The 26,734-nt window shown below is 40.2% G+C and overlaps 1 protein-coding gene across 1 annotated transcript in view; it reads right to left on the minus strand.

Moving 5' to 3' along the window:
• tmeff2a (transmembrane protein with EGF-like and two follistatin-like domains 2a) overlaps positions 1–26,734 on the minus strand; it is a 196,949-nt gene that overhangs the window by 163,817 nt on the left and 6,398 nt on the right. Inside the window, exon 2 of the mRNA XM_014163911.3 lies at positions 19,905–20,014. Coding sequence (XP_014019386.1) covers positions 19,905–20,014 — 110 coding nt within the window. The remainder of the gene's footprint in view (positions 1–19,904; positions 20,015–26,734) is intronic.

Raw genomic sequence — 26,734 nt, forward strand, 5'->3', positions numbered from 1 at the left:
AGTCAGAAACATTTATTCTAGTGTCAAAATTTCCCAAAAAGTATAACTAGGATAATTTTGGTCATAAAGTAAGTCCTGTCTAAAACGGAGTTTAAAACCTCAGTGGTCTTCAACAAGTAAATGAAGGTTGGGTTTGGATTACATTTATTTCAACAATTAATGCCCCCTTTTTCCCAAACACGGTATGACAATGCCCCTATAAAGGCCAAGCTCCACGTGCAAATTGTCCTCTTTGAGACTGAGCGAAAAGCCTTCTACAGATTTTTTGTTCATTAGTGTATTCAGTATAGTTATAGTAATAGCATAGTATCCACTAGATTCGAGATTATAATTACAGTTAGTAGTAGTAGCAGTAGCTAGCAGTGTTAGCCATGAGCATGCCTTCGGTTCGAAAATGCATGCTAGGATACATAGCTATCCATGGTTTGCATGCCCTGCCGAAGGACCCTAACGTTACCATATGGAATAGGTGGTTGTAGTTCCCACAATCTTGCTAGATAGCATCCAACGCTACCACTTTTGCTGTCCGTCAATGTCTGTCTGCTGTCATACCCGCGACCAGTGGTAATGAGTATAGCTAGACACTGCTGGTTATGTATATTTTGATAGCTAATCATTATCACTATAATGCTAGCGAGGCAGGCTAGCTGACGTTGGTTGGCTACCTCAATTTTGTGGCTTGGAAACACGGTAACATTTCAAAAGGAGGCAAATAATTAGTAGGAAAATCTTTTGTCATGATTGTGATGTCGCCAGATTGACTTCAGATGCAGTTTAACTTTAGTCAGCTAGCTAACTAAGATGGAAGGAACTAACTAAGATGCTAGCAAATTTGTCGACATCATAATGATGGTAAAGTTGTTTTCCTACTAATTATTTGCCTACTTTAACAATGACATCATATTAGGCTCCATTCAGAATGATAGACCAGTAGCTATGGTGGTAGCTAACTCATGTCTGACTACTACAACAGTGTACTAATTTGCAGCAACAAACCCAAACCAAGCCATGTCACAGTTGGTTGCATAGTGTAACGTCTGCATAGCGTAGATTGACTGGAGCATCTGTCAAGCATAGAATTACCTTCCAAATGAGGTTAAGTATTTTTTTGGAGTTATGTTTATAATTGACAAAATCTTTGACCCTGTTTTTCTGTTAGATAAAGTGCACAGTTGGATGCCAGACTGATCCCCTGGTCATGAACCATGTATGGATGCCAGGACCAACCACAAGGAGCAAGGGTGGGTATTATAACATGTCCAACAATGTGATTGCAATAGTTTAGCCACCTCCAAAAATAATTAATTTCACTGTTGTCAGGCAAGACCTCCGAATAAAAGTGTGTCATGCAACACAAGTACCCTTGTGACATTGACACCTAGTACTTTGTTGCCAGAGTCTCCTCCTGACTCCTATGAAAAGGACAAGTCATCATGAGGCCTCTGATAGTGACCCGAGTTACTGCCCTGTTGGCACAGACAGCTTCATCAACAACGACAGGTAATGTGTGGTATGTGAAAAGTTATATAAAAAAATACCCGCCTAGATAAACGAATAGGCTAATTACCCAGTCAAGCAGACACAAGCAGTAGAGTCATTTTGGTTGTAAAGTGCATTACCAAAAACCTTAATTATTTCGTTAGAACAAAATGCAATGTGTCACTTGGCTGTCTCATATCACCCTGTCACAGGCCCTCCAAGTCAACACCACCTCATAAGATGAGAAAGAACATTGTTTGTGAGGATTGCCTGCTGCAGTTGTTCGAGAGATGTCCAGTTTGCAGCCGACCATGGGGCATAGAGAAGACCAGCAAGGGGACCCTCATCAGCATCATGCAGACATGCCCTCGCTGTGAGTATTTTTATAAATGGAACAGTCAGCCACATGTTGGCAATTATCCTGCCGGCAATCTTCAACTGTCAGCTTTCACAGGCTCATCATTTGAAGAAAAATAATGAAGGTAAACCACTTAATTACTTTGATACATTTGATAACCCAATTGTGAAACATAGTTTATGTAAACTGATATTATTTGTTGCTTATTTTTTAATGTCCAGGGCATACGTCAGAAGACCTACCACAAACACCAGGCTGAATCCCACTATCAACTGGCAGTGGAAATCCAAGCAAACCGCCCTCTTCCAGCTGGCCACTAAAGAGGGAGCTATTTGTCTTGGGGGTGATATGAGGGCTGACACTCTAGGGCACTGTTTAAAATGTGGGAGTTACACTACAATGGATGTGGAGGCCAAGAAAGTGTTGGACATTAAATTTGATAAGGTAGATTTCACATCAATTACAACACAAATCCATACTTGACAAAGTGATGTCAATATAAGATCTGTAAGACTTTAGTTTCCTGCACATAGCAACGAGGTGCCAGCGCATGGAGAAGGAGGGGCTGGTGCAGAGCCTCTCTGCCCTGGAGGCGGCAGGGGTCAAGATTCACAGCATAGTCACAGATCGACACCCTTCCATCCAAAAGTTCCTGAGGGAAGAGAAGCCTGATATTCAACATTTCTACGATACATGGCACATTGCTAAAGGTGTGTAGTTTGTTGGTAATGTTGTATTCACATTCATGTAATTGTTTAGATATTCCCCAGTGTTATGTGCATTACATATTTTGTAAACATTCTCAATGTAATTTAATATTATTAGGGCTTGGAAAGAAAATTAATGCCCTGGCTAAATCAAAGACCTGTGAGCAAGTTGGACCCTGGAGGAGTATAGTGAACCACTTCTACTGCGCAGCCTCAATCTCAACCTCCAGAGAGGAGAAAGTGGCCAAATGTGCATGATGCCCACACACATTTTTTTTATATTTGTTTTTATTTAACCTTTATTTATCTAGGCAAGTCAGTTAAGAACAAATTCTTATTTACAATGTCAGCCTACCCCGGGCAAACCTTAACCCGGACGATGCTGGGTCAATTGTGCGCCATCCTATGGGACTCCCAATAACGGCCGGTTATGCAATGAAACCAGGGTCTGTAGTGACGCCTCTATCACTGAGATGCAGTGCCTTAGACCGCTGCGCCACTCGGGAGCCCCATGATGGTGAGGAGTTCCCCAACTGCCTGCATCCAACCCTCATCGCTGAAGAGACCAGGGATTGGCTGAAGCCAAGAAAGCGGATTTATAATTTCTATTCTTCCTCACTTTGTATATTTGATCCATCACTGAATGTTGAGTAATCACTGTTCATTTTCTATTGTTATAGGCCCTATGCCAGGAGCTTCCTCAGAATGGAAATTACAGGTGCATAAAGTTTGAAAGAAAATAAATCATATTTTCACCTAGACCTGGTTACATACAGTTTAAGTCGGAAGTTTACATACATCTTAGCCAAATACATTTAAACTCAGTTTTTCACAATTCCTGACATTTAATCCTAGTAAAAATTCCCTGTCTTACATCAGTTAGGATCACCACTTTATTTTAGAATGTGAAATGTCAGAATAATAGTAGAGAGTGATTTATTTAAGATTTTATTTCTTCCATCACATTCCCAGTGTGTCAGAAGTTTACATACGCTCAATTAGTATTTGGTAGCATTGCCTTCAAATTGTTTAACTTGGGTCAAATGTTTCGGGTAGCCTTCCACAAGCTTCCCACAATAAGTTGGGTGAATTTTGGCCCATTCCTCCTGACAAGAGCTGGTGTAACTGAGTCAGGTTTGTAGGCCTCCTTGCTCGCACGCGCTTTTTCAGTTCTGCCCAAAAATGTTCTATGGGATTGAGGTCAGGGCTTTGCGATGGACACTCCAATACCTTGACTTTGTTGTCCTAAGCCATAACATGGAAGCATGCTTGGGGTCATTGTCCATTTGGAAGACCCATTGGCGACCAAGCTTTAACTTCCTGATTGATGACATGAGATGTTGCTTCAATATATCCACATAATTTTCCCCCCTCATGATGCCATCTATTTTGTTAAGTCCCTCCTGCAGCAAAGCACCCCCACAACATGATGCTGCCTGCCACCCCCGTGCTTCATGGTTGGGATGGTGTTCTTCGGCTTGCAAGCGTCCCCCTTTTTCCTCCAACCATTACGATGGTCCTTATGGCCAAAGAGTTATATTTTTGTTTCATCAGACCAGAGGACATTTCTCCAAAAAGTACTATCTTTGTCCCCATGTGCAGTTGCAAAACCGTAGTCTGACTTTTTTATGGCGGTTTTGGAGCAGTGGCTCCTTCCTTGCTGAGTGGCCTTTCAGGTTATGTCAATATAGGACTCGTTTTACTGTGGATATAGATACTTTTGTACCTGTTTCCTCCAGCATCTTCACAAGGTCCTTTGCTGTTGTTCTGAGATTGATTTGCACTTTTCGCACCAAAGTACATTAACCTCTAGGAGACAGAACGCGTCTCCTTCCTGAGCGGTATGAAGGCTGTGTGGTCCCATGGTGTTTATACTTGCGTGCTATTGTTTGTACAGATGAACATGATCCATGAGCCATGACATCCTTTTCTGGAATTTCCTAAGCTGTTTAAAGGCACAGTCAACTTAGTGTATGTAAACTTCTGACCCACTGGAATTGTGATACAGTGAATTATAAGTGAAATAATAAGTCTGTAAACAATTGTTGGGAAAATTACTTGTGTCATGCACAAAGTAGATGTCCTAACCGACTTGCCAAAACTATAGTTTGTTAACAAGACATTTGTGGAGTGATTAAAAAATGAGTTTTAATGATTCCAACCTAAGTGTATGTAAACTTCCGACTTCAACTGTACATTACATAGAGACTGACTTGGCTTAGCTGAGAATGTCTTTCTCTGACACTGGAGATAATAGGGAGATGGATAATAGAAACATATGTGCACAAACATGTGTAGCATAGGTATGACACATTGCAGAATGCAATATATTAGATGAGGTTGTGATTGCCAGGGGTTGTGTACTTAAAGATCTCCACAGTTTGACCTCATAGAGCACCATGTCAACCAGCACAAGCTACACCATTGGCGATTAACACTGATATTCTAATCAGCTGCTGCCGAACCCATTATAGCTACATCAATGGCCAATTACTCAGCACTGGCTGACCCGGACAGTCACACAAACTCTTTGAAGTCCGGTCCTGGGTTGCCAAGCAGTAAACCGTCGCCCTGTAAAGAATCCATCCGCTCCCTCTCGATGTTTGTTTCGTGTTGTAATGAATACTTTTTTTCATGGCCACCGTAGTCTCTGTTTACTGTGAGGGATGTTAAAGGTTTAGTTTCCGGCTGTGTGACAACACAAGATCACAAACGTGTACACAGACACACACACACACAAACACACACACAGAAAAACACACACACAGACACATATCGACACAGACCCACACACAAACACCTCCTAGCCTCATGCATTTCCTGTATCCATTAAAGCCAGCTCTCGATTATGCAATACATCCCAAGGCTATCATCCACCCCTATCAATAATAAACATCTCTACAAATCTGGGGCTCACCTCATAAGATGGCAACTATACTGCACGGCATGTTCCGATTCTCATGGAATCAGTTCACCATTCGACCTATATAATACGCGGTATTCACGGTTTCCACTCATAAGACACCGAGGCATAGTCTTTACTTACATCTGCTCATACTAATCAAAGCTAAGTCTCTGTAAGCCTCTGACTGAGATGACTCACTAGTTCCAGCAGTAGGGACACCAGTGGTTCATGACAAAAGACAGATGTTTTTGTCCGAGATCGCGTCTCAGTCTCTGATGCAGTCTCCTCTGTCAGTCGACCTCAGAGCGTGATGAATGTCTCGTGTAGTGTTTCTGACATGGCACAGAGCTCGGGGGACGGAGAGCGGAAAATCAGGGGCTTTTGTCAAATCATGATCTCCACACTGGGGGTAAGCTCTGACCTTCCACCAGGGAAAATAAAACAACTGAGGAAGGCTTTCGTGAAGACGAGCCGCGAAACGGGAGGCGGCATTGGGTAGCTTGATCATGAAGGTCTTTGTCAGAGTTGGGGTCAATTTCCTTTCAGTTCCAATTTAATTAGAATTTGTTTCCTGATCTGACTAGAGTTGTCAAGTCTCCATTCACTTCAAATCATGTACTTTATTTTTCTTATGCTCTCTTTCAAGGGCTCCTTATGTCCAGCCTTCAATCCAAAAGTGGGTGTTAAAGTTCTGTGTTGCCAAAGTAGGTGCCAAATCAGATAGAGTTCCAATACAGTGTAACCCAGTGCCAGAAGCACAGATATCAACTCCCAGTTTCTGTTGGTTTGTTTAGACTCAGACTTCAACAACACTCCACATTTACATGGATAATATCTTGGAGATAATATACAACAATTACTTGAAACAATTGAACATTATGAAACATCAAAGATACCAAGTCTGGTCTTCATAGCAGATTTTGAAAAAGTGTTCGATAAAGTATGACAAAAATGTATATACACTGCCGGTCAAACGTTTTAGAACACCTACTCATTCAAGGGTTTTTCTTACATTTTTTACTATTTTCTACATTGTAGAATAATAAGGAAGACATAAAAACTATAAAATAACACATATGGAATAATGTTGTGACCAAAAAAGTGTTAAACAAATCAAAATATATTTTATATTTGAGATTCTTCAAATAGCCACCCTTTGCCTTGATGACAGCTTTGAACACTCTTGGCATTCTCTCAACCAGCTTCATGAGGTAGTCACCTGGAATGCATTTCAATTAACCTCTTACATCTAGACGTTCCGCTAGCGGAACACCTGCTCCATTATCCAATGATGGGCGTGGCGCGAAATACAAACTCCTCTAAAATACAAAAACTTCAATTTTTCAAACATATGACTATTTCACAGCATTTTAAAGATAAGACTCTCCTTTATCTAACCACACTGTCTGATTTCAAAAAGGCTTTACAACGAAAGCAAAACATTAGATTATGTCAGCAGAGTACCAAGCCAGAAATAATCAGACACCCATTTTTCAAGCTAGCATATAATGTCACAAAAACCTAGAAGACAGCTAAATGCAACACTAACCTTTGATGATCTTCATCAGATGACAACCCTAGGACATTATGTTATACAATACATGCATGTTTTGTTCAATCAAGTTCATATTTATATCAAAAACCAGCTTTTTACATTAGCATGTGACGTTCAGAACTAGCATACCCCCCGCAAACTTCCGGGGAATTCGCTAACATTTTACTAAATTACTCACGATAAACGTTCACAAAAAGCATAACAATTATTTTAAGAATTATAGATACAGACCTCCTCTATGCACTCGATATGTCCGATTTTAAAATAGCTTTTTGGTGAAAGCACATTTTGCAATATTCTAAGTACATAGCCCAGGCATCACGGGCTAGCTATTTAGACACCCGGCAAGTTTAGCACTCACCAATATCAGCTTTACTATTATAAAAGTTTCATTACCTTTTGTTGTCTTCGTCAGAATGCACTCCCAGGACTGCTACTTCAATAACAAATGTTGGTTTGGTCCAAAATAATCCATCGTTATATCCAAATAGCGGCGTTTTGTTCGTGCTTCCCAGACACTATCTGAAATGGTAAATCAGGGTCGCGCGCGTGGCGCAATTCGTGACAAAAAAAAAATCGAAATATTCCATTACCGTACTTCGAAGCATGTCAACCGCTGTTTAAAATCCATTTTTATGCCATTTTTCTCGTAAAAAAGCGATAATATTCCGACCGGGAATCTCCTTTTAGCTAAACAGAGGAAAGAAAACAAAGCATTCGGTCGACGCGGGCACGCGCCTGAGTCTCACAGTACTGTAACCAGCCACTACCCAAACACGCTACTTTGTTTCAGCCAGAGCCTGCAAAGCCACGATTCAGCTTTTTACCGCCTTCTGAGACCCTATGGCAGCCGTAGGAAGTGTCACGGGACAGCTAAGATCCTCACTCTTCAATAAACAGAGACAAGAAGAACGACACCTTGTCAGACAGGCCACTTCCTGCATGAAACCTTGTCAGGTTTTTGCCTGCCAAATGAGTTCTGTTATACTCACAGACACCATTCAAACAGTTTTAGAAACTTTAGGGTGTTTTCTATCCATAGGTAATAAGTATATGCATATTCTAGTTACTGGGTAGGAGTGGTAACCAGATTAAATCGGGCACGTTTTTTATCCAGCCGTGAAAATAATGCCCCCCTAGCCATAACAGCTTAACCTGTTGGGGCTACGGGGCAGTATTTGCACGGCCGGATAAAAAACGTACCCGATTTAAACTGGTTACTACTCTTGCCCAGACATGAGAATATGCATATATTTAGTAGATTTGGATAGAAAACAGTCTAAAGTTTCTAAAACTGTTTGAATGGTGTCTGTGAGTATAACAGAACTCATATGGCAGGCCAAAACCTGAGAAGATTCCATACAGGAAGTGCCCTGTCTGACAATTTGTTCTCCTTCTGTGGCATCTCTATCGAAAATACAGCATTTCTGCTGTAACGTGACATTTTCTAAGGCTTCCATTGGCTCTCAGAAGGCGCCAGAAAGTGTAATGGGGTGTCTGCAGTCTCTGGGCGAAGTACAGCAGCTCTGTTTGTGAGTGGTCAGGCTGGGAACAGTGACACTGGAGATGCGCGTTCATGAGAATTCTCCATTTTTTTCTTTCAGCCTTTGAATGAACACAACGTTGCCCGGTTGGAATATTATCTCTATTTTACGAGAAAAAATTGCATAAAAATTGATTTTAAACAGCGTTTGACATGCTTCGAAGTACGGTAATGGAATATTTTGAATTTGTTTTGTCACGAAATGCACACGCGCGTCACCCTTCGGATACTGACCTGAACGCACAAACAAAACGGAGGTATTTGAATATAACTATGGATTATTTGGAACCAAAACACCATTTGTTGTTGAAGTAGAAGTCCTGGGAGTGCATTCTGACGAAGAACAGCAAAGGTAATCCAATTTTTCTTATAGTAAATCTGAGTTTGGTGAGGGCCAAACTTGGTGGGTGTCAAATTAGCTAGCCGTGATGGCCGGGCTATGTACTCAGAATATTGCAAAATGTGCTTTCACCGAAAAGCTATTTTAAAATCTGACACCGCGATTGCATAAAGGAGTTCTGTATCTATAATTCTTAAAATAATTGTTGTGTATTTTGTGAACGTTATTCATGAGTAATTTAGTAAATTCACCGGAAGTTTGCGGTGGGTATGCCAGTTCTGAACATCACATGCTAATGTAAAAAGCTGTTTTTTGATATAAATATGAACTTGATTGAACAAAACATGCATGTATTGTATAACATAATGTCCTAGGAGTGTCATCTGATGAAGATCAAAGGTTAGTGCTGCATTTAGCTGTGGTTTTGGTTTTTGTGAAATATATGCTTGCTTTGAAAATGGCTGTGTGATTATTTTTGGCAGGGTACTCTCCTAACATAATCTAATGTTTTGCTTTCGCTGTAAAGCCTTTTTGAAATCGGACAATGTGGTTAGATTAACGAGAGTCTTGTCTTTAAAATGGTTTAAAATAGTCATATGTTTGAGAAATTGAAGTTATAGCATTTTTTAGGTATTTGTATTTCGCGCCACGCGATTCCACTGGCTGTTGACTAGGTGGGACACAAACGTCCCACCTTGCCCAGGGAGGTTAACAGGTGTGCCTTCTTAAAAGTTAATTTGTGTAATTTCTTTCTTTCTTAATGCGTTTGAGCCAATCAGTTGTGTTGTGACAAGGTAGGGGGGGTATACAGAAGATAGCCCTATTTGGTAAAAGACCAAGTCCATATTATGGCAAGAACAGCTCAAATAAGCAAAAAGAAATGACAGTCCATCATTACTTTAAGACATGAAGGTCAGTCAATATGGAAAGTTTAAAGAACTTTGAAAGTTTCTTCAAGTGCAGCCACAAAAACCATCAAGCGCTATGATGAAACTGGCCCTCATGAGGACTGCCACAGGAATGGAAGACCCAGAGTTACCTCTGCTGCAGAGGATAAGTTCATTAGAGTTACCAGCCTCAGAAATGGCAGCCCAAATAAATGCTTCACAGAGTTCAAGTATCAGACAGATCAACATCAACTGTTCAGAGGAGACTGTGTGAATCAGGCCTTCATGGTTGAATTGCTGCTAAGAAACCACTACTAAAGGACACCAATAAGAAGAAGAGACTTGCTTGGGCCAAGAAACATGAGCAATGGACATTAGACTGGTGGAAATGTATCCTTTGGTCTGGAGTCCAAATTGGAGATTTTTGGTTCCAACCGCTATGTCTTTGTGGGATGCAGTGTGGGTGAAAAGATGATCTCTGCAAGTGTATTTCCCACCGTAAAGCATTGAGGAGGAGGTGTTATGGTGTGGGGGTGCTTTGCTGGAGTCAGTGATTTATTTAGAATTCAAGGCATACTTAACCAGCATGGCTAACACAGCATTCTGCAGGGATACACCATGCCATCTGGGTTGGGATTAGTGGGACTATAATTTGTTTTTCAACAGGACAATGACCCAACACACCTCCAGGCTGTGTACGGGCTATTTTACCAAGAAGGAGAGTGATGGAGTGCTGCATGAGATGACCTGGCCTCCACATTCCCCCGAACTCAATCAAATTGAGATGGTTTGGGATGAGTCAGACCGCAGAGTGAAGGACAAGCACCCAACAAGTGTTCAGCATATGTGGGAACTCTTTCAAGACTGTTGGAAAAGTATTCCAGATGAAGCTGGTTGAAAGAATGCCAAGAGTGTGCAAAGGTTGTCATCAAGGCAAAGGGTGGCTATCTCAAATATAAAATACATTTTGATTTGTTTAAAATGTTTTGGTTACTACATGATTCCATATGTGTTATTTCATAGTTTTGATGTCTTCACTATTATTCTACAATGTAGAAAATAGTAAAAATAAAGAAAAGCCCTTGGATGAGTAGGTTCTGTAAAACTTATATAAATGCCTGGATTACTTTAATTTTGGTGAATCCCTTATTCAATGGGTTAAAGTTATGTACAGCAACCCCAGATGTAACATAGTAAATAATGGTTACTTCTCAGAAAGTATTGAGCTTCTAAGAGGAGTAAAACAAGGCTGTCCTTTGTCTCCATATCTATTTATTATGTCCATTGAAATGCTAGCTATTAAAAGTAGATCCAACAAGAACATCAAGGGCTTAGAAATCCAGAGGATAAAAATGCAAGTGGCAATGTATGCCAGTGACTCAAGACTCAAGTCCACAATAAGGATCCCTGCACAGTCTCATTGAAGATCTTGATAACTTTTCTAGCCTCTCTGGACTAAAATCTAATTATGACAAGTGTAACATGATGGATCGTTAAAATACAGTGTTTACACTACCTTGCAGTTTCCAAAACCAAGTAGATATACTTGATATTCACATCTCAAAAAATATAAATGGACCTACCACATTCAATTTCAATAGAAGGTTTGCAAAAATAGATACGATTCTGCAAACATGGAGAGGTAAATAGTTATCTATTCATGGAAAAATCACATTGATTAACTCTTTGGACCTATCACAGTTTACTTACTTACTAATGGCGCTGCCTACTCCAGACAACTTGTTTTTAAATCATATGAACAAAAAATATTAGATTTTTTATGGAATGCTAAACCAGACAAAATTAAACATGCCTATTTATATAATGAATATGAGTTTGGGGGGCTAAAATGATTAAATATTAAAGCTTTAAACCTCTCACTAAAAGCTTCACTCATACATAAGTTATATTTAAATCCAAAATGGTTCTCCAGTAGATTATTAAGAAAGGCTTATCCTTTGTTTAAAAATAGCCTTTTTGCCTTCACACAGATTACAACTTCTCATATCCGACTAATTGAAAATGAAATGTTTAAAGTATTGCCCTTTCTTAAACAAGCTATACAAAGCTGGTTACAATCTCAATTTTATCCTCCAGAAAAGGATATAACAAATGTTATTGATCCCTCCCTCAAATATACTGATTAATAAAAAAACAATCATCTTTATGGATAAAAAAAAATGGTATTATATTTATTAATGATTTTAGGAATATAAACGGTTGAGTTATGTATGGCACATATGCTGCTATCACAAATATATGGGAATGTTTGCTCAATCCAAACTTTATCACAAAAATGGAGGAGGCAAGTGGAAAGTGAGAAGGTAGGGAATTTGTTTACCTGCCATATATTAAAGATACAAATTGGCTGAAAGGAATTGGCATGAATACAAAAATATACCAGTTTAATGTGAGGACAAAAATGTTGACAGCTGCGCCATACAGTTTGCAAAATAAATGGGAAGAGATTTTCGATGTACCGATTCCATGGCACATGGTATGAACTGGTACAAAAAACAACACATGATTCAACACTTCGAGTTTTCAATTTAAATGTGTGGCTCAGTTGGTAGAGCATGGTGTTTGCAACACCAGGGTTATGGGTTTGATTCCCACGGGGGACCAGTATGGGAAGAAAAATAATGTATGAAATGTATGCATTCACTACTGTAAGTCGCTCTGGATAAGAGCATCTGCTAAATGACTAAAATGTAAATGTAAAATGTACAAAATTCTTGCCACCAACAGAACGCTATATACAGTTGAAGTCGGAAGTTTTACACATTAGCCAAATACATTTAAACTCAGTTTTTCACAATACTTGACATTTAATCCTAGTAAAAGTTCCCTGTCTTACGTCAGTTAGGATCACCACTTTATTTTAAGAATGTGAAATGTCAGAATAATAGCAGAGAGAATGATTTATTTCAGCATTTTTTTCTTTCACCACAGTCCCAGTGGGTCAGAAGTTTACATACACTCAATTAGTATTTGGTAGCATTGCCTTTAAATTGTTTAACTTGGGTCAAACATTTTGGGTAGCCTTCCACAAGCTTCCCACAATAAGTTGGGTGAATTTTGGCCCATTCCTCGAGACAAAGCTGGTGTAACTGAGTCAGGTTTGTAGGCCTCCTTGCTCGCACACGCTTTTCAGTTCTGCCCAAAAATGTTCTATGGGATTGAGGTCAGGACTTTGTGATGGCCACTCCAATACCTTGACTTTGTTGTCCTTAAGGCATTTTGCCACAACTTTGGAAGTATGCTTGGGGTCATTGTCCATTTGGGAAACCCATTTGCGACCAAGCTTTAACTTCCCAACTGTTGTCTTGAGATGTTGCTTCAAAATATCCACATAATTTTCCTACCTCATGATGCCATCTATTTTGTGAAGTGCACCAGTCCCTCCTGCAGCAAAGCACCCCCACAACATGATGCTGCCACCCCCGTGCTTCACGGTTGGGATGGTGTTCTTCGGCTTGCAAGCCTCCCCCTTTTTCCTCCAAACATAACGATGTTCATTATGGCCAAACAGTTCTATTTTTGTTTCATCAGACCAGAGGACATTTCTCGAAAAAGTACAATATTTGTCCCCATGTGCAGTTTCAAACCATAGTCTGGCTTTTTTATGGCTGTTTTGGAGCAGTGGCTTCTTCCTTGCTGAGCGGCCTTTCAGGTTATGTCGATATAGGACTCGTTTTACTGTGGATATAGATAATTTTGTACCTGTTTCTCCAGCATCTTCACAAAGTCCTTTGCTGTTGTTCGGGGATTGATTTGCATTTTTTACACCAAACTACGTTCATCTCTAGGAGACAGAACGCGTCTCCTTCCTGAGCGGTATGATGGCTGCGTGGTCCCATGGTGTTTATACTTGCGTACTATTGTTTGTACAGATGAACGTGGTACCTTCAGGCCTTTGGAAATTTCTCCCAAGGATGAACCAGACTTGAAGAGGTCTACAATTTTTTTTCTGAGGTCTTGGCTGATTTCTTTTGAATTTCCCATGATATCAAGCAAAGAGGCACTATGTTTGAAGGTAGGCCTTGAAATGATGTCAATTAGCCTATCAGAAGCTTCTAAAGCCATGACATCCTTTTCTTGAATTTTCCAAGCTGTTTGAGGCACAGTCAACTTAGTGTATGTAAACTTCTGACCCACTGAAATTGTGATACAGTGAATTATAAGTGAAATAATCTGTCTGTAAACCATTGATGGAAAAATTACTTGTGTCATGCACAAAGTAGATGTCCTAAACGACTTGCCAAAGCTATAGATTGTTAACAAGAAATGTATGGAGTGGTTGAAAAACTTGTTTTAATGACTCCAACCTAAGAGTATGTAAACTTCCGACTTCAACTGTATATGGGGCATAAAACAATTTCAGCTCTGTAGACTTTGCTGCGAAGAGAGAGAATCACTAGATCATTTATTCTGGTATTGCCCCTATGTAGCTTGTTTCTGGTCACAGGTTCAGGAATGGTTAAAAAAAACATTCACTTAAACTGAACCTTACAAATAACAGTGTTGGGCGATTTGGAAAGCCATAGTCAGTCAATAAATACTATGATATTTACTCGTAGGAAAGGTTTTCATCTTTAGCTCACAATCTGTGGATACTATATGATTAGAAAGGTTCAACATTTATGTAAAACATCGAAAAACACAATCGAAAAATATATGGCACATGGAAACCAAACAAGGGTGGTCTATGGTGATACAGTAGGTGGGATGTGCTGAGAGTGGCTGAGGGGTGGGATTAAAGAATTTATGTTTGGTAATGTATTATTGTTATGTGACTGCTTTATATAAAAGTACCATGTATGTAAAATGTGTATGTAAAATGTATACATAAAATGTATGTATATGTAGCAGAAAAGCTGTAAAAACCAAAAAGATATGTGTCCTCCAAAGAGGGTGGATTGGTTAATAAAAACAAAGTTTAAAAAAAAGTACAAATAAATAACGCTCCACATTACTCAAGACACATCCGAGGGAGCTTATGTCAGTTGGGGTCGATGACAAAAAAGCAATGGACCAACAGCTAATTCCTGAAGAACACCATCCCAGGATAAAATCCATTCCGTGTCTAACCTGATGATGTATTCCTCCCATCCCCCAGACAGAAATGTGTTGCGCATTGTCTGAGTGATTGACAAACTCCCATGATGCCTTGCAATGGTTGAGGATGCTAGTCTGCTCTGACAGTTGGTGGGAAAGACTGGGGGCTGCTTGGCTTGTGCTTCTGCTCTTTAACCGGTTGGCAGTCTCCTCTTGATTAGGCCTCTGCCTGCATGTCCCTGAGGAGTCTCCCCAGTGCAGTCACCGGAGACGGGCTCTCCTGTAATGGTGTCTGACAGGCCAGCTAGAGCTGCTGAGGAGCTGACACAGATGCTAACTTCCGAGGAGAGAGCCCTGCCCCCCCCCCCATACATTCTGATGGTGTTAAATGATTCAATTAGGTTGTTTGGATGACTTGAGATGGGTTGTGTGGGATTTCTACATTGAATGATAAATTTAGGATAATGTCTTCAGATCTCCTCTTAATTACTAACGTCAAATGAGCTAGTTGGGCTATTGCATCACATCAATACCGAACATACTCACCAGTGAGTTTCCCTTATATTTTCCCCTTATTGCTACACTTTCATCTACGGTCCATCTATTACAGTTAGTGTTGCAAGGTATACCAGTAACATGGTAATATCACGGTACCAAAATGTCATGATACTTATGATACCAACATTTTATAATACCATAGTACTGTTTCATACGATACTACCAATATTTTCGGCCCTACCAATCTGAAGAACCCGCTGGCACCAGTTATAAAATGTTTATAAAGTCAGTTATTCATAAATTCAGTAAAAAAAATGTAAGCAACAGCAACTAGTCTCTTGTATGCACCAGTCCAATAAAGTAAATATAATTTAGCAGTGATGGCGAGCGGGGATGGAGAGACCCTGGTCAGGCTTCTGTTGTTACATTTGTACATTTGATACATTGGCGCAGTGCTCAGAGCAAGCAGAGTTGATACATTGTATTTAATTTAATCCCTGAGGTAACCAGGAGCATAGGCCAGTCTCAGTATAGGCTTTGCAAGTTTGCTGTCATGCAGCAGTGCCAGAGATGAAAATCAGCTTTGTGACAGGCATTCACAATTTTTTTGCACCTTTACAGCTAAGAAAACGTCTTGTCTCGAGCTAAAACGGTTACAAAAATATGACTCCTATAACCAGAGCTACATTTTTTTTCTTCCTGTGCAATTTGATAAAATTTCACAAACGATGTTGCAGGCCATTTTAAACTAATCCCTCTATTTATTGGTTTGATATTGTTCAGTCATGTTACCTAGCTAGCTAAAAATCTGGTAACTTGACAGTAGGCATAGGCACATTTTATTGGCACAAGTAGAAAGAAAAAGGGTCTGTTACTCAAGAGATGTGCTTCAAAAGGTAGGATTCACATAAGCCAAACTATATAAAAAATCTTTCTCTTTCTGGTGCTCATTACATTCTGATGGTGCTTCACATTTTTAAAGTTGGGAACAGTGAGTGTATGTTTGAGAGATATTGGTGTGTGTGTGTGTGTGTGTGTGTGTGTGTGTGTGTGTGTGTGTGTGTGTGTGTGTGTGTGTGTGTGTGTGTGTGTTTATTTACGAGAGAGAGGGAGACAGAGAGAGAGAGTGTGAGGGAGGGAGAGTGTGTGTGTGTCTGTGTGTTAACTGAAGAGTAGAAGGTTTCATGCAGTGTTTTCCCCTTACTGCCACAATAACCTGCAGATCATTATGCATGTATATTCCTTCCTCCTGTTCCTCCAGCCAAATCACAGGTAGACCTTTGTAAATATGAGCAGATTAGCCATTCTATGCAGTATTCTATTATACAGAGTGAAGTTAAATTCCGTATGTGTTGTATTGAGTATAAGTGTGAATATCAGTGGCTGGTTTTTTGTGTAGGACATGCACATAACGTTTAGAAAATGGAAACAAGCGTCCAGGGGACGGGGCGAACAGGACACTAGGCCACAGAAGTTTTTCCTCGTGGTACTACTTGGTATCATGATACTTGGCCTGGTATCGTATCGTTAGGAAAATGTTATCGTGACAACACTAATTAAAGTAGCATCACGTTATACACCAACGGACTTCCCTTCTGGCCTTCAGGCTCCATTTCCAGGCCCTAAAACATCATGTGTTGCTGGACACTACAGGAGTGCCCATCTATCGACGTTGCCCTTCACTCAACCTGCATCAGCTCACACAGTCTGCTCACAAAGACAAAGGCACAGCTCAGGGAGCTGCCGCTGGTACTGGACTCTTCTTCACGCTGATTTTAATTGGCACATTCGTCATGCAAAGGTAGAAGTCAGCTTTGCAGCACACTATGACAGTAGAGCCCAAGGGAAGTCTGAGGGCTTGCAGGTCCAGAGACCCACTACTAATGCAATACAGATAAGAGGAACACCACATCTGTGAGAAAGGAGTAGGAGAGTAGAAGCTGCAGGGAGAATAGACAATATATAGATAGAGGCAGACGTAGAGAGAGGGAGAGAGAGGTAAAGAGGTAGGGGGTAGAGAGTCAGTGGAAGGTATAAGGGAGGGAGTGGAGCAACAGATAAGCGGGGTTGGATGGAAAGAAGGAAGGAAAGAGGGGAGATTAAACATATTGTATCATGTATTATCCATCGTCCTGTCATTTCACGTTAGTGACGATACCTACCTCTGCCAATAGGAGGTGTTGGTGTAACAACTCCCAATAAAAGTTGTCTTAGAAAATATTTAGCTATACTTAGCCACTTCCTGACAAACGTACGGCTCTATGGACTGTATGTCTCCTTCCCAGACGGTTCACATGGCCCCAGATTAAAGTATCATAAATGCATACAAATATATGGAACAAGGTCTCCATCAGGAATGCTCTGATAATGGCCTCCCGAATGCCACTTGGGACTGCTCCGTGGCATAGCTACGGTCCTTCAGTGTGTGTGTATTTAAGGTGTGTGTGTGTGTGTGTGTGTGTGTGTGTGTGTGTGTGTGTGTGTGTGTGTGTGTGTGTGTGTGTGTGTGTGTGTGTGTGTGTGTGTGTGTGTGTGTGTGTGTGCATATGCATGTGTATTTGAGTGTGTGTGTACGAGAGTGATATCTGGTAGTTTGCTCTGAGAGCTAAGAAGGAGATGCTCTCCTTTCCCACTCTCACATCCACAGAAGTCTGAATCTCATCACAACCTAACATTGGAAGGAGAATGACATCAAAATGTTGAGTGACCAGTAACAACCTGATATTAGAGGAAATAAAAGCAACATTGTGGACTGATACACAGAATGCCATTAAACTGCTTGAAAGACAGTCATGGGCAGATATTAGAGAAAATTACAGCAACATCATGGCATGACATCCAATGTATTACAGCAGAGAAAATGGCACAACCCCACGTTTTATGGAGTTACAGAACACATTACAGACAGGGTCAAAACTACATCTTGAAGAGCAAGCCGGAGCCGTTATCACAATATAATTTTGGAGAAAATAAATACTGAGGTGCTAGAAAGTGAGTCATAAGCCAATACGGATGGATGACAAATGACCTTCAACCAAAAATCCAAGCATGACTCAAGACAAAATACTACATTACATTCATTCAAGGACATACAAAAAATGTACAGTGAGCACAACAACCCACCAATTAAACACAGATAAGAGAGCCCAGTTCAAGTGTCATTAAACGATAACAAGATATTTCACAGCATGTCCAAGAATCACATGAGCATGAAGCTTTAGCTACACACGCATACACAGAAACGTGTGTACACACACTCACACACGGGCAGCGTGGGTTGACTAGCTATCTAACACAGCTGCTGAATGGGCATCCTGCCGTTGAATAGCATCCATTGATTCTCGCAGATCAAACCCACTTCCTCCTCTCAACTATACTGCACGTAACCCCTCAAGGGCTGAAAGTGTGTGTGTGTGCGTGTGTGTGCCTGCACACTAATGCATGTTTGTGCATGCTAGGACATTAGGGGTTGGGGAGTACACAGCCTCCCTCAGACACAGTCCCCCCATAAGAGGATACATTTTGCTGAATTACTGCGCTTAATGGAATAAAGACATGACGGCTAGTAGGTTTAAGCGCATTGGCGTCAGGTCCCGTCCTGTCCATGAGACACAGGATGCCACGGCAGGCCGTGACCCAAGGCCACACCAGCATTAAGTCAGTATGACATGAAAGCGGTGTTAACCGCCTCTTGCTAAGCTTCACAGAGAGAGCTCTGTCCCGAATGACAGCCACTATCAGTGCGAGATCTCGGGGATGAGAAATGGAGAGGTAATGTCATTTATCTGTGCGCTTCTACTAATGTTCGCTCCCAGGGAAGTACAAAATTGAGATAAAAGCAAGCTTTGGCGCTGGATGTGCTGATAAGCTCGCAGGATTGGACATGAGAGCATCGAGCTGAAACGCATTAGGCATATCCATGTGCTTTATCTCAGTATCTTAATTTATGTAGGTAATATAGAGCATATTTGTTTGAATGAGGTAAAAGCAATACAAAAAAATCAATCAATGGATGGCTGGTTTGTTGCATTTTTGTTATAGATTGGTAATAAACTGAAGCATAAGCCGTAAAGTACAGCATCATTCACTGGATTTATGTTATTAATAAGGGTATTTAAATCTGTGTGTTGTCAATGGCTATACCATCAATGAAGTGGAATGCATAAAACAGCCACCATGATTGAGAGTGACATTCGATTTTATGAGAAGCGGTAAATTATGTCTTCACTATACATCGTAGTCCCCTCCCTCTTGATAGCTAGTGGGTTTTGGTGTCCAGCCACCAATCAGCGAGTTATAAAAGCACATTTCTGAGTCGAAGCACTAAGGATGTTGAAACACTGGTGTAGACTACAAAACACAAATGTTTAAATTAAATTTTTGTTACATTAAAGGCCCACTCCTTCGTTTGAAAAACAACAAACAGGCATCCCCACCATGAAAATAATTCTACAACCAAATGAGGTTGCAATAATAATATGCCATTTTATAACGACCTCTGCATATGAACAGAAGAATATGCAACTTTTTCTCAAAACATTTTTCTGAGAATAAAACATTGAACAGTGTCTTACCTTGAAGTTGCAGATGCACGTCACTGTCTCTCCAATTCTTAGACACTCTCCGTCAAACTTGCAGGTGTTGGTGTCACACAAAAAGAGGTCTGTATCCCGGTCATCAAAACCTGCCATGTAAAAACACAAAACATAAAACTTTAGCTGAATGCATAAACATACTGAAGCAAAAGTTGCAAAAATGGCACCCTATTCTCTAAAAAGTTTCTTCTACTGTCCCATTTACACAGAGGGTTGTACATGGAACCCAAAAGAGTTATTCTACCTTTTTTTGAAGAGTGTACAGTCGCATTGAGATTAAAATATTTTTGGTTGAATAAGACTTCCTAACATTAGAACACCTACTGAATGGCACCAATAACAGCTTTGAAGTTATTATCAATGGCCAGCCTGGAAACTGGCCAAGTGGTAATGATGGTGGACCCTCAGCTGCCTCGAGCCTCCTGGCCTGTGGGCCGTATCACTAAGATCATGCCTGGGACCGATGGTCGTGTTAGATCGGTGGAGATCCAGGTAAAGAACCGGACATATATCCGGCCAGTTGCCCGACTAATTCCTCTCCCTGAGATGACAGAGGACGGGGAGCAATGAGCCTTTTTTGAGGAGTGTGGAAATGAACCAATTTCCGGGGTGGCTGTAGAAAAAGCCCATGGAGTTGGTGGAATAATCCTTTAATTCATTGCCACTTACTCAGCTGGGCCAGGGGCGCTTTAATTAGGTCAGGTGGAAATATCCGACAGATCTCCACTCCATAAAAGGAGGAAATCACCATCGCCTGATCGCGCTGCTTTCTCTTCCTTCACTCTGTCAAATCCAGAAGTTCTGTGCGTCCATGAATCCACGTAAGTCCACCGACTCTGTTACCTTTCATCTGAACTTTCATCTGAACTTTCATCTGAACTATCTGTTGCGATCGGGAGAGTGGGCCATCAGTTGTTGTTTGAAGTTATTATCGCGTGGCTTGGAGCGCACGCTTCAAACATTTTGTTTAATGTGAATGGTCAATGATTCCGGCCCTACGGATCATCATAGGCCAATTATGCAATTGGTATGGTTAATATGTAATGAAATTCCGTGTACACATGAAGACACTTGAAAGGGTGAAATAATAAAGTAATTGTTTGTTGAACTGATCGGCACTGATAATGGCGATTATAGATTGAATAACCGATCAGTGTTTGAATTATTCTTTCATGATTTCTGATAAATAGTTACGAGCCTAAATTACTCACCGATGATTCCTATTGACTTATTAATGAACTGGATTGTTGAATTCCCTAAATGATGTTCATAATGAAAGAATGTTATGATTAGATCTTTGTGATGATGGATTTGATTGGATACACGTTATTCTGTTTCCTTTGTTATGCAACACAGACTACTCAGTAAATATACCACTTTATGGTTAAAGGAATTCCTGCCTCAGTCTCATCCATTCCTCTGTCACCTGACCCGTGACCACCTGTTCACCCTCACTGTCAGTCATCCTACCTGTCCAGCTACCCACACAGATTCCACTAATCTTTCAGTAAGGGATACATTTTGTTATAATCCAATTAAACATATACCATTGCAAAAAAAAGTCCATTGGAAAAACAACCGTACAAATGATCCACACACTGGTTGAATCAACATTGTTTCCACATGTAAATAACGTGGACTAGATGTTGAATTGATGTTTGTGCCCAGTGGGGACTGGAGAAATCAATGTCTTCCATTAGTCATGCTACATTTTATAACAACATAGTCTGTCTTTGTCTTTAGGGAAGGACGTTCTGTCTGTCTTTATACAACAAGGTTGACCCCAGGCATTGTCCCGAGGAGGCAAAAAGGACACTGCCCCACTGGGCACACACTGATTTAATCAATATTGTCTCCACGTCATTTGAATGACATAACGTTGAACCACTGTCGGATAGACGTTGAATTGACGTCAGTGCCCAGTAGGGTGGGTGCATCCCAAATGGCACGCTATTCCCTTTAAATTGCACTACTTTAGACCAGGGCCTATTGGGCTCTTGTCAAAAGTAATGCACTGTATAGGGAATAGGGTGCCATTTGGGACGTAATGTTGGATTTTATACAATTCAGTCTGAATTAGGTATATCAAATGACTCAGACGAAGCATCCCAAATTGAATCAAGCAGTCTCATGGGCATGAAACAGGACAGAAAGCTCCAGGCTATTATTTTACCTGAGCACATTGCTTACAAATAGCACCCGCATGTTAAAGTGGTCTTAAAAGCGTCCATTTGAAACTGAGAAGGCGTAGTCTTTTATACAACACATTGACAAAAAAGGAGCTATTATTTGGGATGAAAACAAAGTTAGGTAGAGTGAAGTGGAGGCTCTTCCAGAGAAAAAGAGGATGATGGTTATCCTCATTATAATACATAAAACCTGCATTAATAGGTAATTAGGCTTGGCCTTCTTTTGTGTTGTGTACACCATTCACTCATTTTTGTCATACAAACTTAGTTCGAGTTAGCTCAGAAATGTTGGACAATTGACATTCATGTCATTCATGTACAGTACCTGCACACTAAATATACATTTTCATCTATGCGTGTGTTTCACGTTTTGAGATTAAAGATAAGAGATTCTCAACATTTTTGAAAGAGGATTCAATGTAGTTATGCATAACCTAAGCTATCACTTTTTGATATGTTTTACTCAAATAGAAGGCCAATTTAGTCATATGAGCAATTTCTGCTTGACATTTCTTCCAAAATAAAATGAAAACAGCAATAATCTGAGTCATGCACTTGGCCTCTAAAAGCTCAGCAATTAATGTGTTGTTGATTGTTAGCCAGCTACATGACAATGTTGTTTTCAAGAGGGGATGGGTAGTAAGGTGATGGATTAAACATTACGACGGCACTTCTGTCCCGAGTGCTGCCCAACTCTCCTGCCATCAGCCTAAAAGCTCTCTTCTCTGGATGGTGCTCATTGCTCAGAGGAAAGGAGTCTAGCATGCTAAAATAGCCAACCTGCTATTCACATGGGTTCTTAATGGGCAGCAAGTGTTAGCTCTTAGCGGCGCCACATAATCATACAGCCAGAAGCAGCAGTATGGACGTCGGAGTGACACTTGGATTATATGGCTGCTGTACTGAAGCACTTATGAGACGAGGGCCCTGGGAAAGTGGCAAGGGGCTGACACATGGGTGACACTCACGCGGAGAGGAATGGTAGCAGTCATGCTACAGGCTAATTCACTTCTTGGAAAGAAACAGAGGTGTTCACGTGTTCCCAGCACACTAACAATAGCCTGTTTAGTCCCGGAAACCTTATTCACCAACAAGTCTTTAGAAATGCCCACTTAAAGGATACAATACTCCAAAATTAAACTTGTCAGCCTTTTCAAACCTTGGGAGTGTTCTAAATTCAGGCGATCCCATGGTATTTTTGCCATATACAGTTGGGGTGATTCCTCACAAAACTAGAACAAAAGAAAAAGGTTGACACATATTTGACATTTGTATCTTAAAGCATAGTTGAGAAATAATTGAAGTTGGAATATTTGTCACTTTTTTGCCTGACCCAGGCCTCCTTTAAGACTCCATAATGTTTCATCTTCGATTGATTTATGAGTATTGAAAATTATAAACATGAATATTGAAAACATATCATTTTTGATTTGTCACATTTTATATATATATATATAATTGAACATTATATACTCTATGGGCATATCAAAGTTCCAGAGTGGGATCTCTTGTTACTTGTAGAATTATGATCCAATTTGTAAGCATTTCCAACAGAGTGAATGTGAAAATGGATTCAAAATGGTCACCCTCTGCTGGTGGTAAAAGGAGGCCTGTGATTGGTTACATTGCCAACTAAGCAAATGTCTCTGTATAAAATGGGCCATAACTTTAAAACTATCATAGATCCCACTCTGAAACTTTGATATTCCTATAGAGTATATTATGTTCAACAATATATACAATAATTTGCCAAATAAAAAAATCTATATTCATGTTTATATTATTACATTTTCATAAATGTAAGAAAATTATTATTGAAAATAAAATACTAATCATATGACACCAATGTTTGCTTTGTAGCACCTACAGATGAAACATTATGAGTCTTAAAGGAGGCCTGGGTATGGCCAAAATGTCATAAATGTTCCAACTTCAATTAATAATTTCTCAATTATGCTTCAAGATACAAATGTCAAATGTATGTCAACAATCCTTCCTCCAAAGGAACCTTCTATTGATTAAATGTTCATGGTCTTTTTTGTTCTAGTTTCGTGGGGAATCACCCATAGGCTATCCAGAATATACGGAAGGAATGGGAAAAATAGCACCAGCCAATTCCAACAAAATTGTCCTAAAATAGCATACATCTCAAAATCTGCTAAGTAATCCAAAATCACCTCAAAAACACGCCTTTGAAACATCAACTTGACCCACCCTCAAAGATAGAGCTGTTTCTCTTCTACCGCTGACAGAAAACAATTAGCCTAAATCACTTCAAGTTGTGTTTCCTTGGGTAATATGCTAGAATACATGGCATGCAAGTTGCATAAGGATTTACTAAGCAGGTGTCAAATGTGGCACATGAGCAGTGCCCCAGGAGTTTAGAGAGGTAATGTATCCTACTTGTCAAAAATAGCTCTTGGAATGCAATAAACTGCCTTTAGAAGTGGCACCACATTAAGATCAATATATGAAATAATATATAACTTAGTGTAGGAGTACTGTACATATGTTTATATACATTATAGGCATATTAAACAGACAATTGTAGAAAAATTCCCTTGAAAAATCCCAACTGTTTGCAGGACAACATTTTGAAAGATAAACATGACAATAAAAATATAAATTTTTCAAATTACAATTAGGGAGCAATTACTACACTTCATTTGTTGACTGTAAATTGATGAAATAGTAAATGTCATATGAAAAGGCACAAAGACAGTAACAATCAATCTCAGATGAATGTAAACGCCACTGTAGGTTTAGTCAGAACGTTTTGCTGTATTTTAAAGCTGAGATCCACCCCAGATCATTTGTTATTGTTTTGTTTTTGAAAAGGAGGAGATGAGCATCCAACAACGTAACAAAAAATAAAATAAAAATCGCACTACATACTCTGTTTTATCACGCGTGCAGTGATGTACAATGATGTTCGAGGGGAAAAAAACATTGTTCGATATTTGAAGAAACGTTTTTGTAATATCGCAAATGGACGTGGCACTTTCACCGAAACAGATTTCAACTTTAAGGACAGGTGTGGTTATGTGTCAACATCTAATGACAATGTCCGTAAGGGTGATGGGACAGCTTGTATGACAAGTAGTTTCTACAGCTTGTGAGGTGTGGTGGTTTTAATGCTCGTGAGTGCAACCGCAATGCAGTCTGCATTTATCTGTGAATGAATGTGGACCAAAGAGTCAAATAGATACCAGATATGAATACAGACTCAATAGCTGTGCTTTGCTGACTGTCAGACACAAAAAGCAAGTCACAGTCATAGCAGTTACATAATCAGATAAATTACTGCACAGTCAGACCCAAAGCCATAGACTCAAAGACACAGTCAGAGCTACAGACTGCCAACATCTAGGACATTCAGTAGTGAAGCCGAAAGTGTCTTGTGTTCTCAGTTCTAGGCTGAAAGTATTGCAATCCACTTATTCTCTGAAAAAACGGAAAGAAAAAAGAGTGGGTGAGAAACACGTTTTTTTTTCAAAAGACATTGAATCTCAGAACTTGCGGTGTTTCTTTTTGAGACATTCTTGGATTTCTGGAAAATCACAAATTAACAAGACTCAAATATATAGGCCAACCTGGAAAACTAAAGGTACAATTCATAAAGTATGTGCAGGCGTGAGGTAGTGTCTCCCTGACAGACATTTATGGGTTGGTCCAGCCTAGAATTTCAGGTACAGTAGCAGTAACAGTTCTCGTTGTTGCTCAGTGTTTTTTGAACCTGTGATACACTACTGCCTTCGGGAACAATATGAATCGGTGAGCTGCTTGTAGCTAACATTTGCTAACTGCAAAAAACACTCAGGTAACAAATGAATTGAAATCAAATGTTTTATTTGTCACGTGCTGAATACAACAAGTGAAGACTTTACCGTGAAATGCTTACTTACGAGCCCTTTCCCAACAATACAGTTAAAAAGTAAGAAGATTAACGAATAGATAAAAAGATCATAGTAACACAATATAATAACAATAGCAAGGCTACATACAGGCTATATACAAGGAGTACCGGTACCGAGTCAGTGTGCTGGGGTACGAGGTAATTGGGGTGATTGATTCATATGTCATATGTACATGTAGGTTTGATTAGGTGATTGACTGAAGTACTATGTACATGTAGGTAGGGGGTGAAAAGCAGAAAATCTAATTAACTGTTCAGCAGTCTTATGAATTTGGGGTAGAAGCTGTTCAGGAACCTTTTGGTCCAAGACTTAGCGCTCCGATACCGCTTGCCATGTGGTGGCAGAGAGAACACCCTGTGACTTGTGTGGATAAAGACTTTAACAATTTTTTGGGCCTTCCTCTGACACCGCCTGGTATAGAAGTCCTGGGTGACAGGAAGCTTGGCCCCAGTGATGTACTGGGCCGTTCGCACTACACTCTGTAGCGCCTTGTGGTCGGATGACGAGCAGTTGCCATACCAAGCGGTGATGCAGCCAGTCAAGATGCACTCAATGGTGCAGCTGTATAACTCTTTGAGGATCTGAGGGCCCAGTGTGCTGAGGGCCCATGCCAAATCTTTTCAGCCTCCTGAGGGGGAGAGGTGTTGGTATACCCTCTTCATGACTGTGTTGGTGTGTTTGGACCGTGATAAGTCCTTAGTGA

This window comes from Salmo salar, chromosome 21 (assembly GCF_965601325.2).
Source record: "Salmo salar chromosome 21, fSalSal1, whole genome shotgun sequence".
In the NCBI taxonomy this organism is placed as follows: domain Eukaryota; kingdom Metazoa; phylum Chordata; class Actinopteri; order Salmoniformes; family Salmonidae; genus Salmo; species Salmo salar.